The sequence below is a fragment of the Alosa sapidissima genome, chromosome 18, assembly GCF_018492685.1.
Source record: "Alosa sapidissima isolate fAloSap1 chromosome 18, fAloSap1.pri, whole genome shotgun sequence".
Lineage (NCBI taxonomy): Eukaryota > Metazoa > Chordata > Actinopteri > Clupeiformes > Clupeidae > Alosa > Alosa sapidissima.
Genome location: NC_055974.1, coordinates 23,182,102 through 23,198,782, shown reverse-complemented (window position 1 = coordinate 23,198,782; position 16,681 = coordinate 23,182,102). Strand labels below are relative to the sequence as shown.

Sequence of the window (16,681 nt, the reverse complement as noted above, 5' to 3'; positions counted from 1 at the left end):
ATGTGTTGCAACTCTCACTGGTAACTTTGTTAACTTATCCAGCAAACTATTACAAATTCACGACTGTAACAAAACACTGCAACTCGCTTGCCCTCGAACTAGTCCATCTTCCTGTTTCCGCCTTGTCGCGCTCGTCTGAAAAAAAATGAGTGGTGCGCTACCTCGCGCTACACGGCCAAAACCCTGGCGCGCCAGAGAGATCTACGTCATTTTGACGTCACATTGTCGCGCTACCGGTCGGGTACGTCAGGTATGTAGAAGCCAAGAGAAAGTGGGAGAGACAGAGTATGTGAGAGAGAGGTGGGGAGGGAGGGAGGGAGAGAGAGAGATAGAGAGAGAGATACGGGGTAAGAGAGAGGGGCAGGGGTGAAGTCATCACCCAATTCAAGTCAACAGCTAGGCCACACGATGAGATGAGATGTGAGGTCAGCCACTTTCTCCCCCGTCCTTCAATGGCATCCAGTCAGCACGAAGTGACAGAGGATCATTGTTCTGGCCTGATGCTGCGCTTTCAAGGGTCTGCCGGTACCACAGAGACCCTGACACAACAAATAGAGACGGGCCTAAGATATTCTGGTCTGTTACAGGCATCGACAGGCCCTGTGGAATTCAGATTAGGACTCACCATGACTAGTGTAATGTCTCACCGTCAGTTGCCACATTAATGGATGCAACAAACATTAATAATAGACTAATAATCCTTGGCATTTGGTGCCATCACTGATCACATATCAGGATAATCCCAATCATCTTGCTCCAGGAGACCATTTGGAGGCAGGTTGGGGAGGGTCCTGTTCATAGGGATGGCTGGGTGAGCCAGTGAAATACTGGTCATAGTTGATGGATATAGAAAGGACAGAGGGAGTGGGGGTGGGTGGGTGTTATCGACAGCGTGAGCAGTCAAGTACACAGCTAATCATCCAAAAGGTCAGGCAGGCGTGTCATTTGACGGCCGAAGGGGGTGGCAAATCCTGATCCGCCCGCAGGTAGAGATGAAAAGGTTGGTGGGCTTCACCTACGGGGGCCTGGCAGATTAGTCAGAGAGAACCATGGAAAATGGAGAAAAAGGAGAAATACAAAAAAAATATATATATATATATATTTACAGAGAAAGATTTGTAAAGGCGTGCAGGAAGCTGCGTCTTTCTTTCTGTGTCAACTCGGCGGGATCCTGATTTCTGCGTCAACGGGGTAGCGTTCTCTGAAAAGAACCATGACCAATTCAAGGGCACAAGCACTAATGCGTTGCCAAAGTGATGCGTAACATCGAGGCGAACCTGGCAGAGAGCCAGTGGTCAACGAGGGCGTCACAGAGAGAGGGTAGGGAGGGACAAAACGATGGAGGTAAAGTCAGGGGGGGGATGGAGCAGCAAGGTAATGTTAACCCTTAAAGGAGTACAGTCACACCGTGTGACGAGAATGTCGGGAAATGAACGTTCTAAAGAATATCTGGGTTCATTGAATTCAACATAGAATTTTAGAACCTTCAATTGTTGCGGAACGGAATCTTATGTTAGAATGTTCAAAAACGAAAGAGAGAGCAAGGGAAAGAAAGAAAGAGGGGGAAGAGAGAGAGGGAGAGAGGGAGGGAGAGAGAAAGAGACGGGAGGAGGAAGAAGGGAGGCTCAGCGTGTGAGAGAGACAGCATGCATTAGGGGACAGGTGGCCGGCTGAATGAACTCAGCATCTGGTCCAGCTGTTGGCCTCCGTTCACAACTGCCACAACTACACCGGAGCTATAACACCCCACCCAAAAGAAGAAAAAAAACACAGACACACACACACACACACACACACACACACACGAGAGAAAGAGGCTAATTAACCACTAGCGCTTAATTACTAATCACCGGCCACGAGATCAATGCCATCTGTACCAGAGCCAGATCAACCACAGCGAGGATTAACCACAGCAGACACTCCAGGCTCACCGCCGAGGTAGAGCGAGACCATAAGACCAACCCCCACACACACAAAATGGGGGACAGAATGGGGTCCGTGAGCAGGAGACAGACGCCAGATTAGCAGATTGCTGTCCAGAGCCGACTCTGGTGTGTGGCAAATGCCAAATGCCCTTCCCACCCCCCGCTGGTGATCGCCGATAAGATGGGGAGGCTTTAATGAGTTAAACTGCATGTAGACAAAGGCCAAGTGCTGTCAACGGCGAAGGTTGCAGCCACCAGCCACCCTCGTCAGTCACAGGTCAGTCAAGGCGACTCGGGCGACGGTCCCCTTGGGACTTCAAATGGACTTCTAATGGAAATGTTGCTGAAACCGGTGGCCTTGTGGAGCACACCCCACTCCCTCCCTCCCCATCACCCCCAGACAGGGCGTTTCAAAGACACGCTTTGGATGCCATTTCTGGATGTCAGACATGTTTGAAATGGATGAGAAAAAAGAGGAACCCAACTTCTGTGGAACAACTAGCTTTGTCCTTTTGACGTATTTTATTTAAAGAAAAACAAAAAGTGATTATGGGAATGTCCATGGAAATTATAAAGTTAAAAGCTGTCAAAGCTGGAGATACATAGGAAGGCCAAGTTTTATCTTAAATTAAAGTTTTATCTTAAACATTAATTTCCAATGAAAAAAGGCAGTTGTGTCACACAGTTGACCAAGGCCTACAACATGACTCAAGTCCGTCAGCGAGATTGTAGACTGCTACGAATCAAGGTTTTATAAAACCAGGGATTATAGTGGTATGTGTACATTTTATTTATATAAGTAAACAAAATCATGATCTTCATAAATGTGTTAGCAAATATGCCAATGGCTCACTCATCAACTAAAAAATGCATGCTTTGCTTGAATATAGGGTTGCCTTCACTGTAAGAAAAGAAGAGTAAATTAATACTCTTAAATTTGTTTAATACATAAACAAAACTCTGGTCATTGCATTAATTAAGGCTAGTCAAATTTGCTCGACACTATCCATTTCACTACATGCGCAAGTCAAAGTGAACGTTTATTTTAGCAAAAAAAGGATGCAATCCATTAAACAGTGCATTTCAGGGTGTGATCAGAGGGAGCAAAACAACAGAGGCCTCTCACAGCAACAGCGCCCTGCCTGATCGCGCCCTTAGCCTCCTTTAAAATAGGCTACATAAAATCCTTCGGTGCACTGGTGTCATTCACAAGTGTGATTAACTAGGAATGCATTAATTACATTTTGAATGAATGGAGCATAATGAAGTGATAAAGAGACTGGATGACATTTCCTTCCCTGTCGTCGCATTAAATCTTCTAGGAGGTCAGTGCTTTATAAATGTACAAACTTCCACAATTGCATCTATTGTCTTGTTGCCCTTTTTGATGGGAATTATGATGACTAGGATCCTTTTTGCTCCTTCCTTCCCTCCCTCCCTCCCTCACTCACTCCTTCCTTCCTTCCTTCCCTCCCCCCTTCCTCACTCACTCACTCACTCCTTCCCTCCCTCACTCACCCACGTCATATTCCTCTTTCTCTTGCTTGCTTTCTCTGCTGCTACAGCAGACTTGAATTCCTGAAGGGTTAGCTCACCCAACATGGCTGTGAGGAATCCCACAGTCGGGGCACAAAAAAAATTCCCACACCATCTCTCCAGCCAGAGACTGAGGACAGATCGCCAATTACCACCCTAATTTGTGGCCAACAGCAAATCTCTGGTTAGAGGAGAACGAAGGAGAAGGAGGAGAAGAAGAAGAAGAAGAAGAAGAAGAAGAATGCAGACCAGAAAATCAAGATGACAATTCCCAATGTGATTAGGCCTACTCCCCATTCCTCCTGTCTTTTGCTTGCATGGCATACTGAGGTTTTCTGAATCTGATTCAAACTCAGCTCAGCTCTGCCTAAGCATTGGGGGGTCCTCGGAGAGGAGAAAACAGGGGAGAGGCACTTAGAGGTACGAAACAAGCCGGCAGAATCAGCCAAAGGCTCTGTTCAGTACAGTATGTCTAAAAATACACCAGTATTTTGAACACGTGAGTAAGTGCGAGAGAGAACTGACTGTTCCACCACCGATGCGATGCCTAACGGAGACCGCTGGCTGTAGATCCACACAGAGTGAAAGCAGACCCACCGACATCTGTTTGTTTGCTCAGAGTTGAGCCGTTTTATCAAACACAGTCGGTGACGAGGCAAAACAGAACATGATTAAATTCCAGTACATCAGGTTCACAAGCAAAAGATTAAGACATACGTCTCTAACTAATTGTTCATCACATTACTAAAAAAATAAGAGGCAAGAGAACAACCAGCCTTCTCCAGTAATGAAAGCCTGAGAATCAATGCATGCTTGTTTGCTTAGAAGGTGCAATAGTCTGTTGAGGTCAAATGCTCACAGCTCCCCAGTGTGAGGAGAAACTGGTAGCTTAGTTAGCTTGTGATGACACAGAATAGTAAATGGCAGCTCCCACAAATCTGCTACTCAGCTCACACAGTGCTTCTAAGCCTCTGTTTGTCCCTCATGGGTTTACATGTTAAGAAAAAAAAAAAAAAGAAATGTGACATCAATCGAGAGAACGCCTGAGGAACTAGGCAGTATACCAAAGCAGAAATGATGTTGACTTTCCAGATTAAGTCCCCAAACAAACACACAAAACAGTAGCATGGTTGGGTAGCTGCCCACAAATACAGAGCAGCCATGATGATACTCAGACCTAAGGGCCCCTGCTGCTCTGGCAGGTTGAACCTTTGCTTTGTCAGCCCCCATTAATGGGTTCATTACAAGAAGTCACAATGCACTCGTAAATCTGTCATGGCAACCTTCTGTGACATCACAATACTTGGCTGCTCAGAGAGAGAACTAACACTGTGGGCTTTGCCTTCCAGCTTACATTTGCAACAGGTTGTGGCCATCAGGGGTGATGCAAGTGATTAACTAGGGAAGTGATACGAGAATGTCATGTTTCTTTCTGTATCACATAATTGAAAAAACTAAATGTTCAAGGTTACAGGCTTTTAAGTCAACACCCAATTTCAATATTCAACCATGCTATACAAAAGAATGCAAGCTAAAATAGAATTGGCTGGTTAGTGAATGTTATTGATTTACTTAATTTTCAAGGCAATGCCTCACTGATTCCTGGCATGTCTTGGCTTGCTCAAATGTTGTGAACTTGCCCAATATTCACCAGCTCCAATGCAACTGCTATAATGGTCTGAAACCACTGTGAGAAAAAGCAATATACAACCAACAGTCATGGAAATATAACAAACACAATAATAACAAAAGCAGGATTGCTTTGGTTGCAACAACTGCAATCATGACATTATCACAACAACTACTGATAAAAACACAATTAACAACAAAAATGGAAGATTGCTTAAGCTACACCATCTCTAATCTAGAATCGTTGGATAGGAGTCCCCAGTGACAGAGATAAATAGAAAAGACAGTATGACAATAATGCAAAATATCTGTGCAATTTGTTCCCTTGTGTGATAATGTAAGCCCAGCGCAGTCCTTGCTTTTTAGTCACTGGGGTTGCATGCACTTTGAACTGCCAGTTCCATCTCAAAATATGTTTGATAACAAATAGAGTAAAAGAACATTTGGTGTCATGTAGGTTGACATTTGCACAGCACGTTATAAGACAGGCCCACACACTTACTGTGGTGAAGAGCTATAGGTCAAGGCAGCTCCATTCGACACAGTACGTAGCCAAGGACACTGAATTCAGACTGAACTCAGTGGAGGAGGCGGTGTTGCATTACACTCAGTATGTTTACATGAAAAAATGAATTATTATGTAATTATGTAACTGTAACTAATTATTAATGAATTATTTTCCACAATTATTATTAAGGGTGTCACGATTTCGATTTTATTTTGAAATTACATCTCAATCTCGAACTTCGAACTTGAAAGTAGAATCGACGATGCAGCCACACCCCCAATGTCACGTCCAGCATGTATGCCAAGACGCACAAACACACACGCACGTGCTGAACTGCAGCGTCAACACTCCTCTAATTTTAGGCTGCAGCCAGTTAAAATATAGGCCTACACATCAACCTACCGAAATCAAAGCCCCTCTTGCTACTTTGAAATCACGGTTGTGTAAGTATTCGTTCATTCACGTCAATTAAAACTAGCTTAGCCTACTCAACTTAGCAAGTGTAAAGATGGTCTAATTACAGTCCAAAGTTACTTTAAGGCTTAAAATGTGCATTTACATATTCCATGAACACTAACCTTGGGTCTCTTCGGAGTGTGCTGAAACAATCAAATTAACATTCTGTGTTGTTTCATTTCAATATGTTCACGTCTCTGTTTTAGATAATAGAGCAACTTACAGTAATTAGCTGGAAAAAACAACGACGTCAAACAGTATGGGAGCATGCAGGAGATCTTGTGTGTAATGCATTGCAAAGCAACATATACATATACATATATACATATACATATATATATATATATATATATATATATATATATATATATATATATATATAGCTTCTTGTAATATAAGCTAACAAGGATTTTAAACACAACTTCAGCACAGCCTGTTCTTGCAAATTAATCAGGAGCAGCTGAGGGCTATTAAAAATTTACTTGAGATTTTCAGTTTTGACAAGCAGGGACAGCTTGACAAGAACTAAAACAGACAGAGCAGAGTAATTCTTGCTACCTGATGTGGGAAAGGGTGGTGGTGGTTGGTGGTGGAGGAGGAAAAGGAAGAGGAGCAGGATGATGGGGGGCCGGGGGGTGCACTGTGCACTGAGCTGTGGGGGCCCAAGAAACCATCAGCTCTACCAATCAAAGTAAAGGAATGGCGGGAATGGCAAGTGGAGCCAGGCGGTCATGTAAATCCTTTCGCAAACATTAGCACAGCTTGGCCAAAGAGGAATGGCCAGTCTTGTCTAGCCTGATAGGTGGCCAGAGCTCATCTCTCATCTCTTTCAAGCAGGGGAAAGACCTCACCACCACACGTCACTCGTTTCCTAAACTGACCTCAGATCTCAGCCTGTAGCTGCTGCCGTGGGCAGCCGTGGCCTACTGGTTAGCACTTCGGACTTGTAACCGGAGGGTTGCTGGTTCGAACCCCGACCTGAAGTGCCCTTGAGCAAGGCACTCACTGCGCCGGGATTAGTGTGTGCTTCACTTCACTATGTGCTGAGTGTGTTTCACTAATTCACGGATTGGGATAAATGCAGAGATCAAATTTCCCTCACGGGATCAAAAGAGTATATATACGTATACATATACTTATACTGCTGCTCCAAAGACAAAAGCAAAATCCCAAACTGTTCTGATGATGCTCACTGTGCCACTGTGACAAAAGTGACAAAGAAATACGGAATGTTAACCTATTTTCTCATGTCGCCCAACTTTGGTCTTGACGGTAAATAATAAATATGGATTGGTGGTACAGTCCAACAGCAAAGCTGGAATTCAGATATGCACAAAAGCAATATGGACACGGGATCAGTGTCCCAAAATATAGGTTGGTTATGGCAGGCAGAGGCATTAAGACTTGGATAAAATACAATCCTGGCGAATTATATCTTGAGACAAGTGTTATTTGTTCGTTTTATCACTTCATACCTTGTGATATGTGAATTAAGGAGGCATCCATCTGCTACAATATGTCTACATTCTTCCTCCCACCTCTTAATTTGTGTCACTTTGTAGTTAACATTGACCAAATAAGACAGTCCAGCTTGAACCTGTTTTCTCTCTGGTAAGAGCAAAAGAATGCATTCCACACTTTGTACTGTGGTAGACAATGTTTTAGATATTCCAAGCAGTTGTGAGTAGTAATGCTAAATTTGCATGCACTATTTTGCATTGTTTCCTATCAGGAGTCAATAAATCAACAGGGCCTATGATGTTTAAAAATCCAAGTCAATGTAGGCCTAAGTAAGTGTGTGTGCCATGATGGGTTAACAGGTCAACAGCCAAGTTCTGAGCACCTTGGATACAGTTGCTACCTTGGTTAAACAGGGCCAATACCAGAAATGAAAACTGATTGCTGCAATGCTTCTCTGCGTCTGCTACTTTCATAACTTCAAAGGAGGTTGTGAAGTGCTCATCTGCATGATTAATGTAATTTCATTTGGTATCTAACAAAGATTAATGGGTAGATCACCACAAAACTGTACAAAGACACCTGGGTCAAATTTTGGGGGACAATTCAGTGCCCATAATGTGTCCATTGGTGAGACCCTTTATGAAAATGTCTCGCATTCGATTGTAGTGTAGTTTTCACCGGTAGATAATGCTAAAACATAGTGTTGATGTACTGTCGCCACGTAATCTGGAAAGAAAAAATAGCTAGCCTGGTTCTTCATGTGAGAAGGGTGAGGACGGTTGAAAAAGCATTGCTTGCTTTCAGTGATCATATTAACTGCACCCACTCGATTACAGCAATTATTTGCCTGTGTTTCCACTTACAAATAGCACCACTTGCATTCCATTTTGACATTCTTCATGTGAGACACCTTGCTAGGGGAAATGTTTACTTACTAGACTAGCTCTTTAAAAGAGCCAATAAAAGCAGTCACTGACAGTCTCTACTTTTAACACAAATTATACATTTAGTCATTTAGGAAAGCTGAATAGGATATGGTCCTGTAATGACTCACATTCAGACTAACCATCATACAAGCACACATACATCTTTCTCACACACACACACACCACTGACTGCCTGGGACATCATGATCTTTATTTCACCACTGAAAAACCGCCCTGGGTTGGGTGAAACCTTACATCCTGTATTGTCTAAGCATCTGTGCAATTGCTACGTGCCTAACCGCTGAGCTGAGAAGCAATGGGTTGACCTTCATCGTTCCCACAGTGACACTCGCTTACTCTCATCACAGGATGACAAGGGACTGGCGTGGTGGTGACATAAGGCGTCCATGTGACACCTCTGTGCGTACTACTAGGCGCATTTCCAGCGCGTACCTTGGGCCATTACTTATGTCAGTCCGGTACATTTACAACTCTGGTGAAATTTTTCATTGTAAACGCTGTTAAGATCCTCAGCTATTCTACTTGTGTGGTGGTGTCGTTTAAAGAGTGTTCGCCTGCCTAATCCTGACATTACAAACTGAACACTGGCAATTGATGATGAAGCATCTCTAGTGATGAATACATACATCGGTGGCTTTCTCACAGGTATCACACAGCTACGTGAGGCAACCACTCTAATCGTGTATAAATAAATGACTGGTGTGCAGACGGCACAGGGTGTGCCATTCATATCAATTCTTGGCTTGCTCTCTGTTACACCATCATGGGCAATATGAAGGGCACATTAGACTGCGGGTAACAGATGAACGTTAATATTACCAATGATGAAATACTCACAGTCCAGGTGTTTCTTCTTAGGTCCGCTGATTTCGTGCGTCGTGGCCTTGCAGACAGCTTTACTAATAGCTGATCCAGTCATGCTATGTTGAGCCGCCGCAATCCGGTCCGTTATTGACTGTCCGGACATTTTTATAAACTAAAGTTGAGTCAACTTACAGTAATTAGCTGGAAAAACCAACGACGTCTTTGCTGCAAACGATTGCAAAGACAAGGGCAGGTGCAATTTGCTAACCAACACCGGCACACTGACGAAATACGCAAGATAGCAGATAGACTAAGCTAACGTTTTACCAAGAGCATTCAATGCGTGAAACAGATCTGCTCAACGATGGATGTCAGAAAACGAATCCAATTGTGTTTACCTAGCTAACGTTAATTTAGCAGTCAAACACAATATTTATCAACCAACTCATTACAAAACTGTAAGTTAACGTGAATGTAATATAGAGCCGATCCTGAAGCTCGACAATTGAGGCAACTGGGTAGCTATTCGGCTAACAAGCGACTTCAACCTATTTGACAGTATGACGCAAACTGAATGGGAAAAGCTTGTCAGGTAGCTTCAGCAAATAGACTAATTAACATTAACTGAGTATACTAGCTAGCTAGGTTATAAAATTACTACGGTCTAGCTTCTGTTAGCTAATGATACCGCTGCAGCGTTCGAACCGAGAACAAGTCCTACGACTGATAAGAGAAAACACACTGGGTCGGTTACAAATGGTCATAGCTATGTCCCCGAAAAAATGCAGATCTTAATTTTGACACATGAAAAGTAGACATTCGTCAAAACCCAAATGTTAACAAAAAAGATAGTTGGCTTGCAGTTAATTTGCTGCCGCCGTCAAAAATGCAGTCGGTCTCTACACAGCAAAAAAGAGGCTAAACCAGCAAATATAGTGATAGCTAGCTAATGTTAGCAATTGAAACTGCTGTGGCTAGTTAGCTTGGTTCCCAATAATTCGCAAGCAATGAAAACAAGCTACTGAAACAGAAGGTCGACTTCTGTAATACCCTCTAAACAATCAAGCCACTAGCTAGCTCGAATGACAATTCAGTTAATAAAGTGACGGTAATAGCAAGCTATGCAAAAGATTGCCAATAAGATATCCGTGACAAGTCCCAGTCTTGGCCTCCCAAAAATCTGACGGTTGGCAAATCGGGCTAGCCAACACAGTTACCAAGTGGAATGTGGCTGAACACCTTGACTAGTGAGACGGTCGCTTGTCAAATGAAAGCGGCCAGGCTCTTCCTTGAAATACGCCTTGGCTTGAAACGTTAACGATAGATGATTTTACCGTTAGGTCACTGGTTAATGAAGTAAGTAATGCTTCCACTTTGTCCTTAACCGCAACTGTCTTGGTAACACATTCCGATGCCTAAGGCTGAAATGAGCTGTTTGCCGTTCAGTCAGTGATTCCCTGCTGGCGGCGGGCTAACGTTACGGCTAGATGGGTAACACGTCCAAGGTCCAACCAGCTGGCTGGCTAGCCTTCCTGCTAGCTCAACTAGCTAGCTAGCTAACGTTCACCTTTTTCAACCTGTTTCTGTCTCGTGCCAAGTACGGACACATAAATTGAAACTACTCCACCAGACGTATCCGTTACAGAAAGATGTATGCCCTTCCGTCGAGCTACTGTTTCAGTCAAGAATTCAATAGGAGAGCTCCCTTCAAAATCATTCGGCTTAATCGTTATTCCGGTGTCCAAGCAAATGCATTGGCAAGGCAAGGAAGCTACCCGAGACAAAATGGCTGAGCAGAAATCAGGTGATCAGAGACGGGAATGATTGGACCGGGTTGAGACAGTGGAAAGGGTTTTAAGGTGGATATAGTCGGTGTGTCGCAAAATGTTGTTTAATTATATAGCCTATCAGGTACGATTTTTAACGATATCAGTAAATGATAATGATATGCATCTACATATTCTTGCACAGATGGAATCATCTCCCAAGATGTGCATTATCCTAGTTATCTGTGTCATCTGTCATCTGTCAAAAAATTAAGGTCGTACTGCACCGAGCAATGGGCTGCCTGAATGCCTGTCCTTGTTTGACCAGACTTATAGAAGCCCTGAGCTATTATGTGCCTAAAATCTTAAGGATGGGTGAGGATGCAAGTTTAGTGGGTAAACTCATGCACCCACTCAATGTTACCAGATCTCGGGAGAGAAGTACACTCAAAAAAGCAACTTTGTTCATTAAAAAAACGTGCATAATACTCATTCTACCTTCAGCTCACCTCTTTCTGTATTTGAGACCGTGAATCAAATGTCCTAGCTCTAGACTAGCCTCTTCGATGGGAACTGTGCTGCGTTTCTGAATTTGAATAATGTGCGTGTGTGTCTTAGCCTATTATTTTGACTATTGTCTACACTGCTTTTGCTGTACAAAAGAAAACTGACTGAATACTGTTTTATCATGTTAGGGATTATCTCACAGCTGATCACTACAGTGAGCAAATGCCTAATGTACTAAAGTGAATACTCATCATATTGTATAATTAATTAAATCTGACAGATTGAGCACTCAATTAACACCATAGTCCTCCACTTAACTTGACATTTTTAAAGGGAGAAACTCAACTTCATATGAGCTTGTGATTGCTTCCATACACACAAAAGGTTAATATCTCTCCAATTTTGTGACAGAAGTGGCAAAAGTCCATATTTGAGCATTTGACCTTTAAATTCACTTAGCAACAGCTCTGCTGGACATTCCAGCTGTCAGCCGAATGCCCACTTGTCCATACTTGTGGCATTGTGTTATGTGATAAAAATTATCTTCTTTTTTTTGTGAACAGCCCAAAGCACATCTGTGCAATAATCATTTTAATATTTTGATGTCACACCTGTAAGATAGATGGATTGTTCTAGGCAAAGGTGAAGAGCCCACTAACATGGATTTGAACACATCTGTGGGAGAATCTAATAAATGTTATTTCAATTCACAAAAATGTTGTATTTATATTATTTTTTCAGTATAATTCTAATGGTGAAATACACTGAAGTGCCACAACACTGAAATGTGCACTGATTGCTTGTTCAGGGTAGATAATTTCACTGATGTCACTGTACATTAGTAATGAGTCATTGCCCTCAAAAGAACCAAACATTTCAATGTCAAATGTCAAACCTATTATTCACAGGACCTGTTGAAATCCAGACACAGAAAAAATATGACCCTATTTTATACAGTTCTATCACACATTATGAACTATTATCATCAAATAGGTGGACAGATAACTCTGCTGACTGCTGGAAGAATCAAGTACTGATCCACAAAATCTGCTACCACCTGGACTGTCATTGCTTCCTTCCATTTGGCCCCTGATGCTATGCTGCACTACTTTGAGCTGAGCGCCATCTAGAGGCCAATGTGAGGATTTATTTCCATGGCAACAGGAGCCAGTAGCCCGTGGCAACAACCAGTTGAGTAGCTGGTTCTTCCCCAATCCCCAGTGGGAAAAGGGAATTCTTAGAAAAGCTTTGCCTGTCAGTCAGGGTTGTAGCGCCAGGGGCAATGACCTATTCACAGAGGTAAGCAATATGCAAATATAATCATTTAAAATACACTGCCCTTTTGCATTCAAAATGGCCACCCATACAAAAATGTGATATGGCAATATATGAACATATATGTCAAATAACAGGGACTGTCAAGGCGTGTGTTTATTAAAGATGCATGTGAAGGTAGTAGTGCTTCATTGATGGTCTTTTCATGTTCTGTGTGTTTTACAGCATATTAATCTTCTCTGTTCCCTGTTTGCAGGTGGTGATTTGTGAGGACTGCTGCCCTGAGAACACTGAGTGCATTCTGCCAAATCAATATGTGCCACTTCCATACAGAGAAAAAAAGTTTCTACCTGGAGAGTTTACTCACTGTTTGTGTGGAAAAAATAAACTTTAATAAAAGGTTAAACAAATATTTTGTGTGTTTTCTTTGGAACCTCAACAATGTTATATTTCTGAAATATACATATATTGTGACATATTTCTAGAAATGTGACATAGCATTATGTCACATTTCATATATAACATTATAAGCATAACATAACATTACATATATATTTACCTAATATGAGTGCAAATATATGTCCACAGACATATATTTGCAATATATTGGTATCCCTAGTATGCGTACAAATACATAACTTATCATTAACATATATGCAACTGACATATATTTGTATATCTGGGAAAATATATGTGACATATATAAAAACGGCCAATTTTGCTATATTTTGAAATATATTTGACATGTATGTGTATGTGACTTATATGCGTGAGGCATACAGTGACATATACATTATATATGTGATTAACATATATTGCCATATATCACATTTTTGTATGTGCACCTCTTGAGATATAGGCTAGACTGTGTTTACAATTCATTTTAGACTAAACAATACTCTGACAGATTGTCAGTGAAACACAACACCTGTGTTTTAATTGGCTAAGCACCACAATACCAACTGCCTTTCACTTAAAAAATGCTCTCCCTTAACAAACTCTCATTGTGCTACAAGTGCAATTGCCTTTTTGATGTGCCGTTTCATAAGTGTTTCCACTGGGAAATATGTCTCCTCTAATCCTCGCACACAATTTCAAAGAGGCAGTAATAGCCTTGCAGTAAACCTCTCCAAAGAAGGGAAGCAAAACCCTAACTGTTCAGTCAGGTCCAACACACGGTCTCCACGTTAACAACTGTTACCATGTCTACAAAGAAATCATGGTCCCAGTGCTCAGTGTGGCTGTTCCAATGTGTATTCTCCAGCACAGTAGGGCATTCGGAGACAGATAAAAGTCCTATTAGACGACCCCAGAGAGGGTTTCATCCTCCGGTCCGACCAGGACAGGCTGGCAACAGCCAATGCAGATGTAGCGCAGCACGCAGAGATAAACCCCTCCGGACAGCCCTACTGTCAGCACCAGTAAGACCAGGCTGAGATACGACTGTCCCAGAAGATGAGGCATCCCTGAGAACACATCACTGTTGATGATGGGCGGCTGATCTGAACACTGGGCTGAAATACAGAGATTAATGTCATTGAAGTAAAGTAATCTCTAGTGAAGTATAGCCTACTGATATCAATGAACGAATAACTGACACAATAAGAACATATTCAGTAGTGTGATACAGAATAGACTAATACCTGTATTTATTGTAATTAATGACAGGAGTAATAGTTCTATCCAAAGCATCTTGAGGAGAGACAACCCTGGAAAAGCATATAATTTAAGCACAGACAACAGGCAAATAGGCTCATGAAAAACATTAAGACCTTAAATCCTTTCCCTCAAAAATATAATCCATAACATTTAAACATAAATGGCTGAATGTATCCTCCTCACACAAGCTTCTGCATGGCATAATTACATCAGCCTTATACTTACAGTGCACTCTGCTGTTAACGAGACTAAATCGTCTTCACTCCACGAGTTTAGCTGGTCCTCTCCTCTGCCATTGGATTGTATTCGAGTCGTTTGCGATACGGCTGATAGACATTAGAGCTCTCATTACTCCATTTCAACACCCTAAACAATTGCACGTTGAAACGGGTGAACTGTCAGCACATGCGTCGCAGCTGCATCAGCCATGCCAGCTGTTGAAGAATGGAGCTTTTGCGGTTCCTCATCCCCCGCTGAGCGAAAAGCCATAGCCTACCATTTGCCATATCAACGTGATACCACAGCAATAGCCTACTTAATAATAATATTACCAGAACTCGTTCGAAATTCTAAAGTTCGAATTTTAAGGGGGTTGATATCTCTTCTCTAATCCTATCAACATCGTAGAGCAACATGCATCCCAAGTCTATATGTTCTATCATGTGGATTTGGCCAAAAATCGAATGATTGACAGAGGCTATGACACAAAGACCAGTCATGGAAAACCCACCCCACCACCAGGTGACAGGTCCGTATGGGTTCAGTGTCGGCTGTGGAGGCGAGCTCCATAATGTAGCCTACTTTCAGGGGTTGTCTCTCCAAAATATGAATAGTTTACCAACGAACCCACTTCACTGAATCTGACAGGTTGATAAGTTGGCTATTCAAGCTATGCGTAAAATAAAGTTGTTTTTATCTAAACGAGATATACATTTATTTCAGAAAAGAGTTTTTTTTTATCAATGTGAACAGGGGTGAAAGTAGTTGAAACATGTTGTTGGCATATTGCCACTACCTTCATCGCTTCATATTGCTCACCTCTGGATAGGCTATCTAGCCTGAGTGCCATTCCGAACTTAGTCTCGTCCACAACATTTGAGGTCGGGAAGTTCATATTCTGACAATTGAGTATGACTACGTCAGGCTAATGGATATCAGCAGGGCTGACAACTTTTTACTCCAGGTTCCAGTGAAATTTGCTACAGATGAAAGTGTGTGCGTAATCTGCGCGTAGCGGCGACAGTTTTCAAACACAAATAGGCTACATTCTCTAATTTATTATTATTTGTAGAGCATTCAGGCCCCTTTTTTACCCAATAGCCTTCCAGACCGGTCTATTTTCACTCCGGCATGTGAATCAGACAATTGGATATCCTGTAAATGCATTTCTCCTTTACGTAATGCGGGCAAATGTCGATCTGACCAATAAAAACGGTATCTAGATCTTTTTTTGCAAATCTAGTCAGTTTAGAAGTAGCTTTTAGAAGTAACGTCATGAAATGTGATATAAATAACTTCTCATTTAGGCAATTTCTTAAGGACAAAAAAAAAATCAATATGGATTTTTATTGTGGTGCACAGTTTGGGAACCACTACCATAGCAACTACGCTTTTCATATAATTTTGAACAGTGATGACATTAGATTTAGGCTACTTAGAAACAGTTTTACAGTGTGTAGCCTACTAAGTAGCCATACAGATGCCACCAAGAAGTAAGGCAGCTCATCTAGGCCTACATCACTGGCATCACATTTTAAGTAAGACAATTTTACTGTCCATGGCAAAGGCTTAAAGGCAATCGGTTTGGAAACCAATGTGTTTTATCATGTACTCAAGGACCAGTGTAAGTGTCTGGGATATACAGTAGAAGCCCTTCATGGCACGTACAAATGCTTTTAAAGCATGAAGGCCAAACAGGCTACTTGCTGATTGATTCGCATTCCTGATAGCTGTCACATGAATGACTAAGCCAAACACTTTTTCCTTTAGAAGCTTTTCTCATCTCCCTGGTTTGTATACTCACCAGTCACACAATGACAAGTGACTGGAAGTGAAAAGAAAAAGACATGCAATGCTCTGGCTGTAGGCCTATACCAGTCTTTGGAACTCACAACCTGAAGGTAGGGGCCTAAACTTGTTCTGAAAAACAATTGCCATGATTTGAGTTGCTTATAATGCAATCAGCTTTATTAGATTATACGTTGTGGG

At 42.1% G+C, this 16,681-nt stretch overlaps 1 protein-coding gene and 1 long non-coding RNA gene across 8 annotated transcripts in view; both read right to left on the bottom strand.

The window, feature by feature from the left end:
* si:ch211-200p22.4 (phosphatidylinositol-binding clathrin assembly protein) overlaps positions 1–11,044 on the bottom strand; it is a 46,721-nt gene extending 35,677 nt beyond the window's left edge. For 3 of the 7 annotated variants that reach the window (XM_042069756.1, XM_042069760.1, XM_042069761.1), the window contains exon 1: positions 9,300–11,043. In XM_042069756.1, coding sequence (XP_041925690.1) covers positions 9,300–9,429 — 130 coding nt within the window. In that variant the 5' untranslated portion in view covers positions 9,430–11,043. Of the gene's footprint in view, positions 1–9,299 lie in introns of all 7 variants that reach the window. The other 4 variants (XM_042069757.1, XM_042069758.1, XM_042069759.1 and 1 more) reach the window with 2 other exon arrangements.
* A 3,029-nt stretch (positions 11,045–14,073) lies between these two features.
* LOC121689713 lies at positions 14,074–15,196 on the bottom strand. Its single transcript, XR_006024851.1, has 3 exons — positions 14,699–15,196; positions 14,458–14,523; positions 14,074–14,328 (listed from the first exon to the last, which is right to left on the bottom strand). It is a non-coding gene; the product is annotated as an uncharacterized LOC121689713 (long non-coding RNA).
* Between the last annotated feature and the right edge of the window lie 1,485 nt (positions 15,197–16,681).